The following is a 14,892-nucleotide window of genomic DNA, read 5'->3' as shown; positions in this document are numbered from 1 at the left end:
CTGGGATCAACTGCATGCAGGTCTGGGTCCCTTGGAGCCTGTGTGTGTTTCCCACATCATGCCTACCACCCTGACATCTATGTGGATTTTACTAGCATAGAACCTGACAATGCTTTATACCCTTTACAATGATGGGGAGTTTTTTAATTAATTTTTAAAATTTTTTATAAACATATAATGTATTTTTAGCCCCAGGGGTACAGGTCTGTGAATTGCCAGGTTTACACACTTCACAGCACTCAACATAGCACACACACACCCCAATGTCCATAACCCCACCCCCCTCTCCTGACCTCTCCCCCCCAGCAATCCTCAGTTTGTTCTTCGAGATTAAGAGTCTTTTATGGTTTGTCTCCCTCCCAATCCCATCTTGTTTCATTTATTCTTTTCCTACCCCCCAAACTCCCCACGTTACATCTCCACTTCCTCATATCAGGGAGATCATATGATAGTTGTCTTTCTCCGACTGACTTATTTCGCTAAGCATAATACCCTCTAGTTCCATCCACATCATCACAAATGGCAAGATTTCATTTCTTTTGATGGCTGCATAGTATTCCATTGTGTATATATACCACATCATCTTTATCCATTCATCTATTGATGGACATCTAGGTTCTTTCCATAGTTTGGCTATTGTGGACATTGCTGCTATAAACATTTGGGTGCATGTGCCCCTTCAGATCCCTATGTTTTTATCTTTAGGGTAAATACCCAGTAGTGCAATTGCTGGGTCATAGGGTAGCTCTATTTTAAACTTTTTGAGGAACCTCCATGCTGTTTTCCAGAGTGGTTGCATCAGCTTGCATTCCCACCAACAGTGTAGGAGGGTTTGGTGGGGATATATTTTTTTTTTGGAAGGTTTAATTTAATTTTGCTCTTACTACTATTATGACTTTTTATTTGGAAATGGTCTAGATCTCCCAAGAAAATGCAGAAATAGAACAGAGAATTCTCCTGTATCTTTTGCACAGCTTTCCCTACTACGAATATCTTCTACATTAAAGCCTTTTTTTAAAAAAGATTTTATTTATTTATTTGATAGAGAGAGAGAGAGAGACAGAGAGATCACAATCAGGCAGAGAGATAGGCAGAGAGAGAGGGGGAAGCAGGCTCCCTGCTGAGCAGAGAGCCCGAAGCGGTGTTTGATCCCAGGATGCTGAGATCATGACCTGAGGTGAAGGCAGATACTTAACCAGAGTTAAGAGTTTTCCAACCTCTGCAGTGGGGATTTAGGCCAGAGAATTATTCTGGGGGAGTGCTGTCCTGTGCCTTGTCAAACAACAGCACCTCTAGTCCCAGTAGTCACTACCAAAAATGTTTCCAGACTCCATGATGGCTTTTAAAGTACCAAATTGCTTTACGTTCTTTATTCAAAATACAACTTTGGGTTCAGCATTTTTTAGACGCACCACATATAGAAAAATAAACATAGCAAACAATTTCGTTTTAAATCCTCAGAATTTAAAAGACATTTTCAAACTACAAAAATAGCACTATCCTTTAAAAAATCAGAGAGAAAGATGAAGGTTGTGTGTTGACTACACTTCTCTGTTTAAATAAACACTAACAAAAGTCACATTCACAGAAACCTGTTACTCATCCCCAACATCCCACGGCGCACATTTCTCAAGCAAATCTTTAGAGACTGATGAGGTTATTTTCTCTCCCACTATTAGAACTGTAAAAAAAAAAAAAAAAAAAAAATTCTATGGAATCACATAACAATCTACTTTCTGAAATAGTGGCCCATTCTTGCAGCTGCTGTCTGGCTAAGAAAGGTGCATTGGGCACCATCTTGTTTCAGCTAAAGAGGGCAGACCCTGGCCAATCAAAGTTGATGGTTCTTTGTCCCCTGGCTCTGAGAACTGCCACCTGCCCCCATATGGGGCTGGGAACCTGCCAACTTCCCATGGCAAGTCAGAGCCCTCCACAGGCAGTATCCCTAGAAAGCTTGGGAACTCCGGACACACACCTACTTAAGCTACGTTGAATTTTAGACTTTGGAGAAATGACTCAGGTGGGTCAGTGACAACGCAGCGACAGTCAACCTTAACAACATCAGGCTCAGGGCTGACGCATGAAACCCAAGTCCATCTTTCCTCACAGAGGGTGCCATTGCACACCCAGCTGGGTCTCCCTGCCCAAAGCCCCAAACCTCTGCCATCACGTAACAGATCACGTTCCCCAGGCATCTGCCATTGCATCTTACGCCAACTCCTACAGAGAATGTTGCTGAATCATTTTAGAAGCCCTTGGCTGTCACATGATTCTCTGGATCGTGAAGACTCCATTTGTAAGAGCTTCTGAACCAACTGGAGCGTCAAAAGCCAAGGCTCAAAAAGCTATGCCTTTCACCTCACAGTGGCCATCAGCACGCTGCTTCTGCCTGCTCCAGATAGAGCCGAGCCTGCCGGGGTTGTGAGAGGACAAGCCATGGTCCAAGCCTGAGACCCAAGACAGGAGCTTCATCCCCTCCACCTTCTCAGGGCTCTCGGCCGTGATAGGCAGTGCCAGGCAGGACAGGACTGATCCTCAGAATACAACGCTTTTACAACTTTTTTTTATTTTTGAGATTTTATTTATTTCTCAAAGAGAGAGCGCACAAGCACGGGGAGCAGCAGGCAAAGGGAGAAGCAGGCTCCCCGCAGAGCAAGGAGCCCAATGCGGGACTTGATCTCAGGACCCTGGGATCATGCATGACCTGAGCTAAAGACAGACACTTAACCAACTGAGCCACCCAGGAGACCCTTTTACTTTTTGAACCTGTTGTTTCCTCTGCCAGAAAACTAGTTTCTCTGGCATGTATTGTACCAATACATAAATTTATTTTTAATGACTTTATGGTAAACAGCAAAGTCCCAAGTAACACAGGATCTAGGAACAGAAGCAACCTCTAGCTCAGATTTGGGGAAATGGGGGACAAAGGGATTACTCACAAACCTTTCTAAATAGGTACTGCTATTACTGTTATTTATGTATTTATTTTTGCAAAAAAATTGATTATTAATATTTGCAAAAGAATATGTCCTGTATTTCACTGTTAAGGACTTGTCTGCCACTTAACATCCATTTATTTCCACAATTATCCATTTATATCAATGTATGGATATCTCAGGGACCTTCAAACTCAATTTGATGTCTAGACTTATGATCCTAAAACAATAGACCTCACTAATCTTGGGGTCTGAATTTAATTGTGATATAAGTGACACATCAGCTTTGGGGTTTTTCTGGCTGAAAAACACAATATCAAAAACAACATGCCTGGGGCACCTGTGTGGCTCAGGTGGCTAAGCAGTTGCCTTTGGTTCAAGTCATGATTTGGAGGTACTGAGATTGAGCCCCACATTGAGAGCTCAGCAACATGCCTAAAATCTGTGCCTAAAAACACAATTTGCTCCTTAACCAGACAGGAATATGCAAATGGTATGTTCTAGACTATTCTAAGCCGTTCTGAATATAAACTCACATTTCTTTTTAAATAATGTAAAATTAGAAAAAACCTAACTCTCTCCAAAAATGTGTAACCTGTTTCATTGCACAAGAACAGCCTCCTGACAATAAGGATGTTTTACTGAAAGATGTCGAGGAAGGAGCAGAAAGGACATGTCCTCTAGAGAGCACTGCAAGGGGGCCGCTTGAAGAATTATTAGTCTCCTGCGATCATAAACTCCTCGTCTGCTGGAGTAAAAGCTTCTTCAACCTTACACGTGTGTGGCTATTTACAGAAAAGCCATCTGTAGGATGCGCTCATGAATTTTTCAACTTAGAGATTAAATGTTTCAAGCTTAGTTCACAAAATCTACCTGTTTTCCATCTTTACTCAATTCAGATTTTCAGACAGAATTTCCCATTTCAGGACACATTAGGATGCTGTTGACTCTTCTCAGGAAATGACCTCAGGTAGCAAATTTCAAAGGACCCGAGCAATGCCAACAAAAAGAATGGGATGAGTAAATGCAATTGAGGAGAAATTATACTGGTCTAATTTCTCTAAATGTCTGTGTGTGAGTCTAAAATACCTTTGCTTTACCAGAGATGTTTGTAGATATGTCGATTTCCCGGTTGAACTGGCTCTGAACTCATGACTTAAAGTATTCTATTAGATTCACTAGCAAATCTCACCAGCACATCTTAAAAGTAAGCCCTTCATCTTCGCCATCTCAAAAACTGATATTCAGCTGAAATGTGACTCTGTTCTCTCCTTGCCAAGATCTGTCCCCACAGAGACAGCCAAGGTAAAAAAACTAGACTCCACAAAATGCAAATACAAAGTCTATCTGAAAGATTCAAGAAAGCATAAATCCTAATGAGCCAAAGTTATTAAGCTCATTAATTAGCTCCGAATACCTTGGAGGATTCAAGGACCACTTAGGGCTGCCTTCCGATAGTCTCCCCGATCAGCTAAAGGGAGTCCGAAGAGGAACATGAAAACACGGCCGATCACCTAGCGGACTGTTTCTATTATGCTGTGGGAAGAGAAATCTGGGTTGGCCTCTCCCAGCGGGTTTCAGGCTCCGCCTGTTATCTACAGGACTGCTCTGCCGAGGGAAAGCCAGGGTCACTGGGCTGAGCCGGGACTGTCAGTTTCCACCCTGCTCCCAGCCCTTTGCCCCTGTGACTGCATCCAGCACATGGCAGATCTCTGGAAAGACCTTCCCGGCCCTGGTTTCACGGGGATTGGCTGTGCAAAAGCTGGACTGCAAACAGCTCACTGTTTGTCAGGGTTGCTTATTAAGTTCCCACACGTCACGGGGCTGTCTTTAACCTACAAACCCGTGCTCCCTTGCGTGAATCAAAAATACACATTTGATTCAGTGCCATGATGCCACAGAAAAGGAAAGCATCCCGTTTCCTCCCGAAAGGCTGTTCCTTGCCCTCCTGACAAAGCGCATGTGATGTGAATCACACTACTCCAAGTGGCTCCAAGCCACACGCTCCTAAGGAACACAACTGAGTCAGGGAATGGGAGAACGTGTCCTACTAAAATATGCACACCCGCTGTGCTGGAAAGCAGCAATATGGGGAACTCGTGAGATAACGTACAGAGACGAACACTACGACTCCCCAAAATGAAAGGAGCAGAAGGCTCTGCTTTGCTGTGAGATGACAGGTGGACAAGCTCGGGAACCACCATGTCACCAGGGAAGTCCTCAGCCCCAGGCAGGTCAGAAGGAAGGGTACAGCAAGTGAGGGTGTGGTCAGACCGAAAGCCCCCTGGGTGCCTGCTTTCTTCCCCAGTTGAGAGAAAGATGCCCCACCTCTGCAGCCTTGGTTTTCGGATGACAACTGCCCCCCCACCCCCTGCAAGCGCTGCAGGAAAGCTGTCCCTGAACAGTGGTGCCTCAGGGTCCCCCAAAGCTCCGTGGACTTCTTGCCCCCCAGCACCCACTCCCTGAAGCAGGATCCTGACCTCCCTAAGCGAAGTCTTTGAACGCCTGGGAGTGTAAGGGGGAAACTCTGTTCCCTATAAACTGTCATGTTTCCTGCCACTGTTTCTGAAACTCTTCAGGTAAGGACACAGGCTTTGGGATGCCCAGGTGGCTCAGTCATGACCTGCCTTTGGCTCAGGTCATAATCCCAGGGTCCTGGGGTTCAGTGCTGCAACCAGATCCTTGCTCAGCGGGGAGCCTGCTTCTCCCTCTGCCTCCTGTGCCTCCTGCTTGTGCTCTCTCTCCTTCTCTCTTTGACAAATAAATAAATAAAATCTTTAAAATTAAAAAAAAAAAAAAAAAAAGGACACACGCTTCATTCAACATGCCCTGACCCAGTGACCCATGCGCTCACATGCCCATAAAGAAGAGACTGGAACCTCTCTGGTGGAGGTCAACATCATTAAATGAGCTGAGCAGAAGTGAGTCTCATTAGAGCGGGGCAAGATATTTCAGCTGTTACATTTCAACCAGACTGACCCCCACTTCCTCGAGTTGAGGTAAATATTCCTGCCAAAAAACAATGAATTTTGGAATTTTGCTTTGGGGGATGATGAGTGTGTGAGTTTTCATTCCATTCGGGAAATATACTCTTAAATATTTCCCTTGCCTTGTGATTATTGCCCCTTCCTCTGAAACTGCCTTTTCAAAATCAAAACCTATTTAACTTCCTTAAGTTTCTTACAAAATGTTCGCTATCAGTCTAGGATGAAAAGTTAGCACTTTATAAAATAAAATAGACATTGAGAAGATTGCCCAGTACTTCGAAAGGCTATAACTGCATGCACATGACTGGGCTTTTCCAAATATTCCACAGAATTCTGGACCTTAGAAAAGCTATTCTCCACGATTTGTGAGACAGCAAAGCCAGATTTCCTCACCTAAAAGCCATGTTTGACATTCGTTATATTATGAAATAAGTACTTCTAAAATTAGTTGCTTGAATTCCAAAATACATTTTTGAAAGTCAATAATTTTTTTTAAAGAATAGAAAATTTGCACTTCACACTTCTTTAGAACCCATTTCTTCTTTTATTCCAAATTTGAAGGCTTACCGTTTTAAAGTATTCCAGACAAGGGGATCTCTATTTTGATCATGATATTGGGCTCCTAATTCCATCCTTGTGTAATTTTAAATAATCCCAAACAATCCAAAATCATGCACAATTATCCTAGGAACTAGCATGTCAAACTGTGCTGGAGGCTACACACACCATCAATACTTTTCAGCTAAAATGTGTTCCTAAACACATAAGAAAAATACAAAATACATTTATCTAAGTATTATTATGCAATAATGCACTTTTTATAGATTTTTTATTTTGTTTTATTTACTTACTTGACACAGAGAGAGAGATCCCAAGTAAGCATAGAGGCAGGCAGAGAGAGAGGAAGGGAAGCAGGCTCTCCGCTAAGCAGAGAACCTGACATGGGACTCGATCCCAGGACCCTGAGATCATGACCTGAGCCAAAGGCAGAGGCTTAACCTGAACCACCCAGGCGCCCGAATAATGCACTTTTTAAAAAAGAAATCGTATATCGAACCCAAAAAGGGACATTGCTTATTTTTGTAACAGAAAAATGATGTAATTCTAAACATTGCTTATTTTTGTTATAAAGCTTTTTATAACTAGATGGGAACTAAGTGTTATTATTTCACAGACATGGCTATTTTTTAGTCTGCTTTACTCCAAGTGTAAATTATAATGTATTAGCTTCTGATGGCTTTCCACTAATAATTATTTAAATATTTTCCCCAAACCAATGAATTACCTCTGGCAAACATTGTTATAGTCAAAAGCGATGTCTCCAAACCAGAAGTTAAATTAAATATTGTTGTGGCTTAAGACATCTCATTCTGAAGCATGGAAGCATCCGGCAGTTCCTATGATGTCCATTCAGATGGATGCTATATTTCAGCTGTACTGATTTATTATTATTTCTTAGATGAAAGAAGACAAGTAGATTCTCCTCCCCTGTATAGTAATAATTGTGCATTTGGCATCTTAGTGTTTACTCTAACCAAGATTACTGAAAGTAATGTAAACATTATCACTTCTCAAAAACGGGGGTTAATTTCAAGTGACAAACCTTATTAAAACTTTACCTGCTTTATTAAGTGTAACTCTCAGCATATAGTGTTAAAAAATACTTCTCTAGAGCAGGAGCTGGCAAACTTTCTATAAAGGACCGGATAGTAAATATTTTAGCTTTTGCCATATTGTCTTTGTTGCACCTACTCAACTTTGCTCTTGTAGCAGGAAAGCAGTCGGAGATTATATGTAAATGAATGTGCATGGCTTGTGTTCCAATAAAGCTTTATTTACGGACACTGAAATTTGAATTTCATACAATTCTAATGTGTCACAGAACCATATTCTTCTTTTGAGTTTTTCTAGCTGTTTAAAAACTCGAGAATCATTTTCAGCTCTCAGGGTCTATAAGAAGAGACTTCAAGCTGAATTAGGCCCATGGGTTGTGCTATGCCTACTCTGGTTCCCCTAGAGCACCAGTAGAAACCATCTTTCTTAAAGATTACCACTGCAAAATGCATTGATTGTACATGTGCTGGGAACTATGAAAACAAAAGAAAGAAAAACTACCAAAGGATAAACAAGGTGTGGGGAAAGATCAGGCCCTCACCCAGCATGCTCACCTGTCCTACTACCACAAGGCCATCCTGGCATCCACGGCCATCAGCAGGTGCGTGAAGAAGGCCAGCCCGCAGAGCCCCTATCTGGTTCTGATGTACTCGCTGGGCACGCTTCACCATCTGTCAGGTCATCAGTACCTACTGGGGCTCCCAGTGGGGACAGAAAGACACCTGTCCATTTCACCTCTGCCCACCCCCCATCACCCAGCCCTGAGAGCCCAGCTTCTCTGCCCTGCTGCTAAAGGCCGAGAGAAGTCCAGCGGCTAAGCTATTCTGAGCTCTGCCTACACCAAGGGGGTTGAGGGTCAGCGACCCTGCAGCTTACAGCAAGCGGACCAGACTACTCTGCTCTTTCAACTCACTAAGCACCTTCTTTTGGCAGGGAACAGAAGCTTTCTACAAAACGTTTTAAATAATGTTTTTTGCCCCGAACCGGAAACCTGGGCCTCTCCGCATCAGAGAGGAAAGACTGAAGAAGAACAACTTGGAAATCCTGTTGTTTAATTATTGTTAACGGGCCAGCACGATGAGCTGAGGAAGATCAAAACCTCCCCAAACCCCCAGGAGCTGGAAGAGAAAATACAGCGAGAAAGGGTGTGCAAGTGGCCTTTATTTTTTAAAGGACATGTGTACACAGGGACCCAGTAAACAATGTCCAGACTGTGCAAACATCCCCCAGATCCCAGTTAAAAGAAAGGGACAGCCCAGCCAAGGCCCCACTCGGTTTTCACGGAGAAACAGGACCCTGGGTGAAGGCTCTGGCGACCGCCCCGGGTCCTGCACCTTCTTCCTGCACCTTCTCTCGGCAGGCACGACGAGGCAGGATGGCTGTCCTTTCCCTGAGAGCCGAGGCGTCTCCAGCAAGATGCAAAGGCTAAAACACGAGGTCTACAGTTGAGAACAAATCCCAAGGTCTTACAGCTGTGCACAGGGGTCAGGACCTTTCTCTTGAAGGAAGCTACGGCTCGGTCAAGAATTTCTTCGCGTTCTGGTGCAGGGCGAGAATTCTAGAAGCAGCCTAGGGAGGCCTAAGCTAGGAGAAAACGGGCCGGGGAGGTTGGGTGCGTTGCCCGGGCTCACGATGCTTGCTCGAAGGATCTGTCCTGGTGCGAGTTTACAGCTGAGCGGCTCCCTCCTCTCCTTCCCCGGTGGACGGTGCTCAGAAAGACGTCCCGGCAGGTCACCTCGCTGCCTGGGCCCCGGCCTTGGGCTCAGAGCGCGTCGGAAGGGCGCACATAGCGCAGCGTGTAGTTGGCCCCCGCGTTGTTGTCCCAGAACTCGCCCTGGGCGCAGCGGTAGCAGACGGCGAAGTGGACCGCGGCCCCCCGCGCGTCTTCCCCCTCCTGGGGCTGTAGACCCGGGGGCAGGAAAAGCGAGAAGTGGAAGCGCTCGGCTCCCGGCTCCTCCCCGGCGTCCGCGGGCTCCCCCGACGACGCCTCTGCCGGCTGTGGCTCCACCGGCTCGGGCCGTAGCTCGGCGGGCACGTCCAGAAAGGAGCGCCACTCGGTGAAGGTGTAGCGCACCGCCACGGTTCTCGGCCCGGGGCAGCCGAGCACCCGGCCAGAGCCCGTCACCTCTGCGCCCGAGGGCGCCGAGCACTGCACGCGCTCCAGGCACACACGCTGCCGCCGCAGACGCTCGGCGGCGGCGCCCGGCCCGGGAAGCTCGAAAAGAGGCCGAAGCCGGGGAGGTGGCGCGGAGAGGGGCGCGGCCGCTGCCGCCGCGGCCAGGAGGCCGGGGAGCTGCTCTAGGTCTTGGGCGCGCATGGGGAAGCTGCGGAGGCGGGAGAGCACGGCGGGAGGCACCTGCGGCTCCTCCGCCTCGTTGAAGTGCTTCACGCTGGCCAGGCTCAGCCCCAGCGCGTCGGCGAACTGCACCCGCTTCTTGCACTTGGCGCAGCAGCCGCCGGGGCTGTGCGGCGCGCCCTCGGCCCCCTCGCCGCCCTGCGGGTCCAGCGCCAGGCCAAGCTGCTGTCGCTGCTGCAGCAACTTGGCCGCCTCCAAGATCGGGTCCGCGGGCAGCGAGAAGGAACGCGGGAGGCGGCGGCGGCACTCCCACGGCTCCTCCTGCTCCCGGGGGGCAGCCTCTTCCTCCGCGGACAAGGGCTCAGCGTCCAGGCTCGGGGCCTCCGAGGAGCCGCCGCCGCCACCGTCCCCGCCACTCCCCGCACAGAGGACCGCCGGGGCGGGCAGCCCCTCGGCCGGCGGGGGCTCTGCCAAGAGCGCGGGTCCCTGTTTCTCCAAACTTAGCGTCCCCTGGGGATCCATGACGTCGCCTGGCTTCAGATCGCGTCCCCCCGCTCAGCGCTCCTCTGGAGACTTAACACCTTGGGTCTTTGCAGGAGCGCGCAGAGCCCGCCCCGGGCCCGAGAGGACAGGGCAGTCCCTACCCGGGAGCCTCGGGTTTTAGCGGCGGCGGCCGGGGCCGGAGTGGGAGGAGGATGCGGGCGTGGGGCCGGCTCTGGGGATTGAACCTGCCGGCAGCGGGGGAGGGCCCGGGGCGGGAGGCGCGAGCCGTGGGAACACCTGGAAGCGGGGCGGCGCGGGCCGGAGCGACTGGGCGGGTTTGCGGAAGGCTCGGGCAGAAGGTGAGAGACGGGCTCTGGAAGTCGGGCCGCCCTCTTCCCTCGCGCCCACCCCGGCGGGGCCCGCGTCGGTCCTGCCTCCGGAGCTCCTGGGGTGAACTGGCGCGCAGCTCTCGCGGACGCGGACGCCGACCGCCTTCCTCCTGCCCGTACAGTCAGCCCCCGGGGCCTGGCGGGTCTGCTCTCCGGCGGGTCGCGGAGCGGTCTCCTCCCGGCGGTCGCATAGGCCCAGGAAGTCCGCGGGGCAGGCGCGCGGTTAAGGAAGCTGCCCTGCGGGGGAGGCGGCGGGCCGCGGACTGAGCGCGCCTCCTTCGCTTTCTCTTCCTGCCTTCCCAAACTTCAGGGCGCCCTGGCTCCAGTCCCGCTCGCCAGCCAGCCCCGGCCCGGCGCGCTCGCCTCGGCGCTCCCGCGGTGGCGGCGCCCGGGGGGCTGGGGCCGAGGCCGGGGCGGGGACGGGGCCGGGCGGCGCGGAGTGGACGCGGGCCCGCGCCGGGAGCTGCCGGAGGCCATTAGCGCGGGTCCCGGGCGCACGTCCCCACCCCTCCCCCCCCGGTCCCGCCCGCCGCGCTCGGGGCCGAGGATTGGGGGCCCCGCGGGACCGACGCCGCGCCGCGCTCACAGCCTCTCCCCGCCGCCGCGAGGGGCCCAGGCGCGCGCTGGGGCTGCGAGGCGGCCGACTCGTGGCTCGGCCGACGGAGAGCAGGTCGGGACCCGGGGAGACTTTCCATAGTGGGCTTTTGGGGTTGGTTTTGTCCGGTTTTGTTTTTCAGGCTGACTTTACCTTGGTTGGAGTTAGTGGTTCTCAAACGTGAGCGCGCGTCAGGGTCACCTGGAGTTGTGAAAACGGTCCCGGGCCCCACGCGGGGGTCGGTGTTTCTTAAAGTGTCTCTAACATACGACGCTGGGCTCTGGGGTCTGCCTTTTGGGACCTCCGTCTAAACCCGTGTGGACCTGTGGGGTTCCTTGTGTAAAAAGCTAGGGATTCTGGCGTTTTTAGACGTAGATCCAGTATTTCAGGAAAAGAAAGAGAGGGAGGAAGGAAGGAAAGAAGCAAGCCAGCCTACCCAAGTCATTTAACTGAGGCACTGTAACTAAAACACCTTATTGTCTGGCAGAATGTGAAGGGCAATTAAAAGGGGCCAGCACCTTAGGCATTTTGGTGAGGGGGCAAGCAGAAAGTAGTGAGTAGTCATACTAATGGTTCATATTCCTGGAGCACCTATCCATCAAGAGTGCTGGTTTGAACTGACTCCTCTAGCACGATCTCATTCTCAGACCATCATCTCTACTCTACAAATGGGACATGAAGGCATAGAAGGATTGTTCGTTGCCCCGGCCTCACAGCTAGGTGTGGTGACATTTGAACCCCGATGATTAAGAAGAAAGATTTCTCCCATTGCTAGGAAGCCACGGCTGGGGATGGCCTTCATGAGGAAGGGTCTCTGCCTTTCTCTTGCTGGAATGGTAGGTCCCACTATAACCAATATAGAATACCATAATTGCATGTCAACTTGGGAGCTTCCGAGAGGCACCAGCTATCCTGGTGTGCCTTCTGGACCAATTCTAAGATTTGAGGAAGAAGACATTATTTTTACATTTAGGTAAACATTTATGTATTATGGAGTTAAACACAAAATTGCAAACTATTCGGAAGATAGAAATAGGATTTCAAAGAGATTTTGAGGCTGTGGTGATCCTCTCCGAGCATGTGCCCATTGTGGGACAGGGAAGGGAGAAGGTGAGGTGCCCAAGGACTGGGACCTGAGGAGGCATCATTCTCAAGGTTGTGCAGGGCCTGGGTCCAGCCATGTCACTCTACTCTTTGGTGAAAATGTTAGAGGACTCCACCCTCAAGGAGCCCTCAATGTATTGGAGGAGACCAACATTAACCAGAACTCCACACAAATACAGACTCAGCCACTCTAGCAGATGCTGTGAAGGATGCAGCCTGGTCAGGGAGGCCTCTGGGAGGAAGGGGAGTGGCCCTGAGGGGACATTTCAGTCCACACAAGGCCCCACATGGGAGGGAATAGAGAGAAGCTGAAAGAAGACTGTGTACCCCAAGGGCGGAGGGCTGAGGACGCAGGGGTAGGAAGGGGCCAGCCACGCAGGACCTTGAGCAACGAGAAACCACTGAAGGGTTTTGAATCAGAGGTGTGACTAACCAGATTTAAGTTTTGAAAGCTCATTGTGGAAACAGGTTGATGAGCAGACTGTAAGGAGTAGAGGCAATATGGACGAATCTGTTAGGAATCTATTACCATCTTTCAAGGGAAAGGTGATCATCCCTAGGACAAGAGTAGTGGTGATGGTGGTGTGAGACATATCTGAGAGCTATTTAGGAGTGAAACCAGCACAGCGTGCTATGGGAGAAGTGGGAGAGGTGGAGGAGCCTTGAGGATTTGGACAGGAGCGGTTACTAGAAGTGGTCGCAGTCCCTGGGGCTGGGGACCACCGAGGAGAAGGATGGAGGGAGGGCGAGATCATGAATCCCGTTTTGGGCATTTTGAGCTTAGTAGATTCTCTGTTCTTTTTGATCCCACCTGGGTCTCCAGTAACAAGTCTGATTATAGCCACCTGGAGGTAGTATCAGATCCTGTGGGGTTAAAAGGCTCCCTCCTGTGAGACTGCCCTCTCTCAGATGCCAGCCACACATGGTATCCCCAGGCCACCATACTTTGGGCCAGTCAAGTACTAATTTGGGCTTTCCTACAGTCCCTCCTTTTGGGTTCAATAATCCACCAGAATGGTTCACAGAACTCAGGTGAAGGGGATAAGAATGCACTATTGCAAATATGCCACTTCATCATAAGGATTATTTTGAGAAACTGATCAAAGACAGCTGGCTCAAGATCTCTGTTCTTTCACTTTTTCCCCTAAAAGCAGGGCATAATTTTCCCTTTGTAAAAGTAACATAATAACTATCCACTTCTACATGTGGTTCCCTCTCTTCATCACCAGACATGACCCTGGAGAAGATACTGATTTAAGTTTACATTAACTTAGTAAACCGTGTAACCTACATAAACCTGACTAAATAACCTTTGTCTTCCATTTGTTTCCCCCTTATATGTACCTTCCCACAATTACTGCCCCTAGAAGCCCAAGCACCTTTTCCTCTGTCACTTATCCACAATTTATCACCCTTTGCTAAAGTGGGATATAAGCTCCTTGGCCTAACAGCTTTTTGGGGTTTTCACTTCTCTCTAGTGAAGTGCCAAGTGCATATGAGAGAAATACTTTTTCCCTGTTCATCTGTCTTTGTCAGTTTCACTTGCAGGCTCTCAGCACTGAACCTAAGAGGGTAGAGGAAAAGTGTTTCCTTCCCCACACAGGAAAACACTTTACTTGCATTTATTAGTTTATCTAGTTTTGTAAAGGATACAACTCAGGAACAATGACCTAAAAAAAGTGTAGGGGGAGGAGTTCAGAGCTTCCAAGCCCATTCCAGGTTCACTACCTTCCCAGCACATCAGTGTGTTCGCCAACCCAGAAGCTCTCTACACTTTATTGTTCCAGAGCTTTCATAGAGCTCAATCTCCAGCCCCCTCTTCCTCCCTGGGCTACCCTGAGGCCATCTAGGGGCCCTACCCTAAATCATCTCATTAGCATAAATAGGTGTGATCAAAAGGGGCTCATAACGGAAGGCACTCCCATCTCTCAGGAAATTTGCAGGGTTGTAGGTGTTCCATGTCAGGACTGAGGACGGAGGCCAAACACATATTTTTATTACACCACGGAAATATAGACAGGTACAGAGCTGAGAAGAAGACAAGGGCCCAGGACTGAGCTCTTAGCACCTCGGGCATTTAAAGGCCAGGAGGAAAAGGCGAGACTGCAGAAGATAGAGAGTGAGCAGTCAGAAGGGCTGGAGGAAACAGGAGAGTTCTGTTTCTTAGAAGCCACGGGAAGACTTCAGAAGTAGGAGAAGTAAGCCTCCCACGTGGGGCCCACAGGGACTTTGGGGTCCTCTCCCTTGTTTCCTGAAAAAGGAGGACCCAGGGAGTGGTCTCTGGCTCCCAACTCCCTTCCCCCTCAGCCTCCATGCCAGACAGGGCCCATGTCTTCTCTACAGAGGGATCTGGATGCCTAAAGTCAGTCATTAAAATGGTGCAGCCTGCAAAATCACTTCAAAATTGTCGTCCACCGCACTGAAATGTGTTTAGTCCGACGTCAAATACCACATGCCTCAGCTGCTAAAATGTTCACTCCGGGCATTC

The 14,892-nt window shown here is 49.3% G+C and overlaps 1 protein-coding gene across 1 annotated transcript; it reads right to left on the bottom strand.

The window, feature by feature from the left end:
* Positions 1 to 8,678: 8,678 nt before the first annotated feature.
* On the bottom strand, positions 8,679 to 10,358 carry PPP1R3G (protein phosphatase 1 regulatory subunit 3G). Its single transcript, XM_059179163.1, has one exon. It carries the CDS (start codon positions 10,353 to 10,355, stop codon positions 9,300 to 9,302), a length of 1,056 nt encoding a protein of 351 aa, XP_059035146.1. The 5' UTR covers positions 10,356 to 10,358; the 3' UTR covers positions 8,679 to 9,299.
* Positions 10,359 to 14,892: the final 4,534 nt, after the last annotated feature.

The sequence above is a fragment of the Mustela lutreola genome, chromosome 6 (genome assembly GCF_030435805.1).
Source record: "Mustela lutreola isolate mMusLut2 chromosome 6, mMusLut2.pri, whole genome shotgun sequence".
Classification (NCBI taxonomy): Eukaryota; Metazoa; Chordata; class Mammalia; order Carnivora; family Mustelidae; genus Mustela; species Mustela lutreola.
This window is presented reverse-complemented; position numbering and strand designations above follow the sequence as displayed.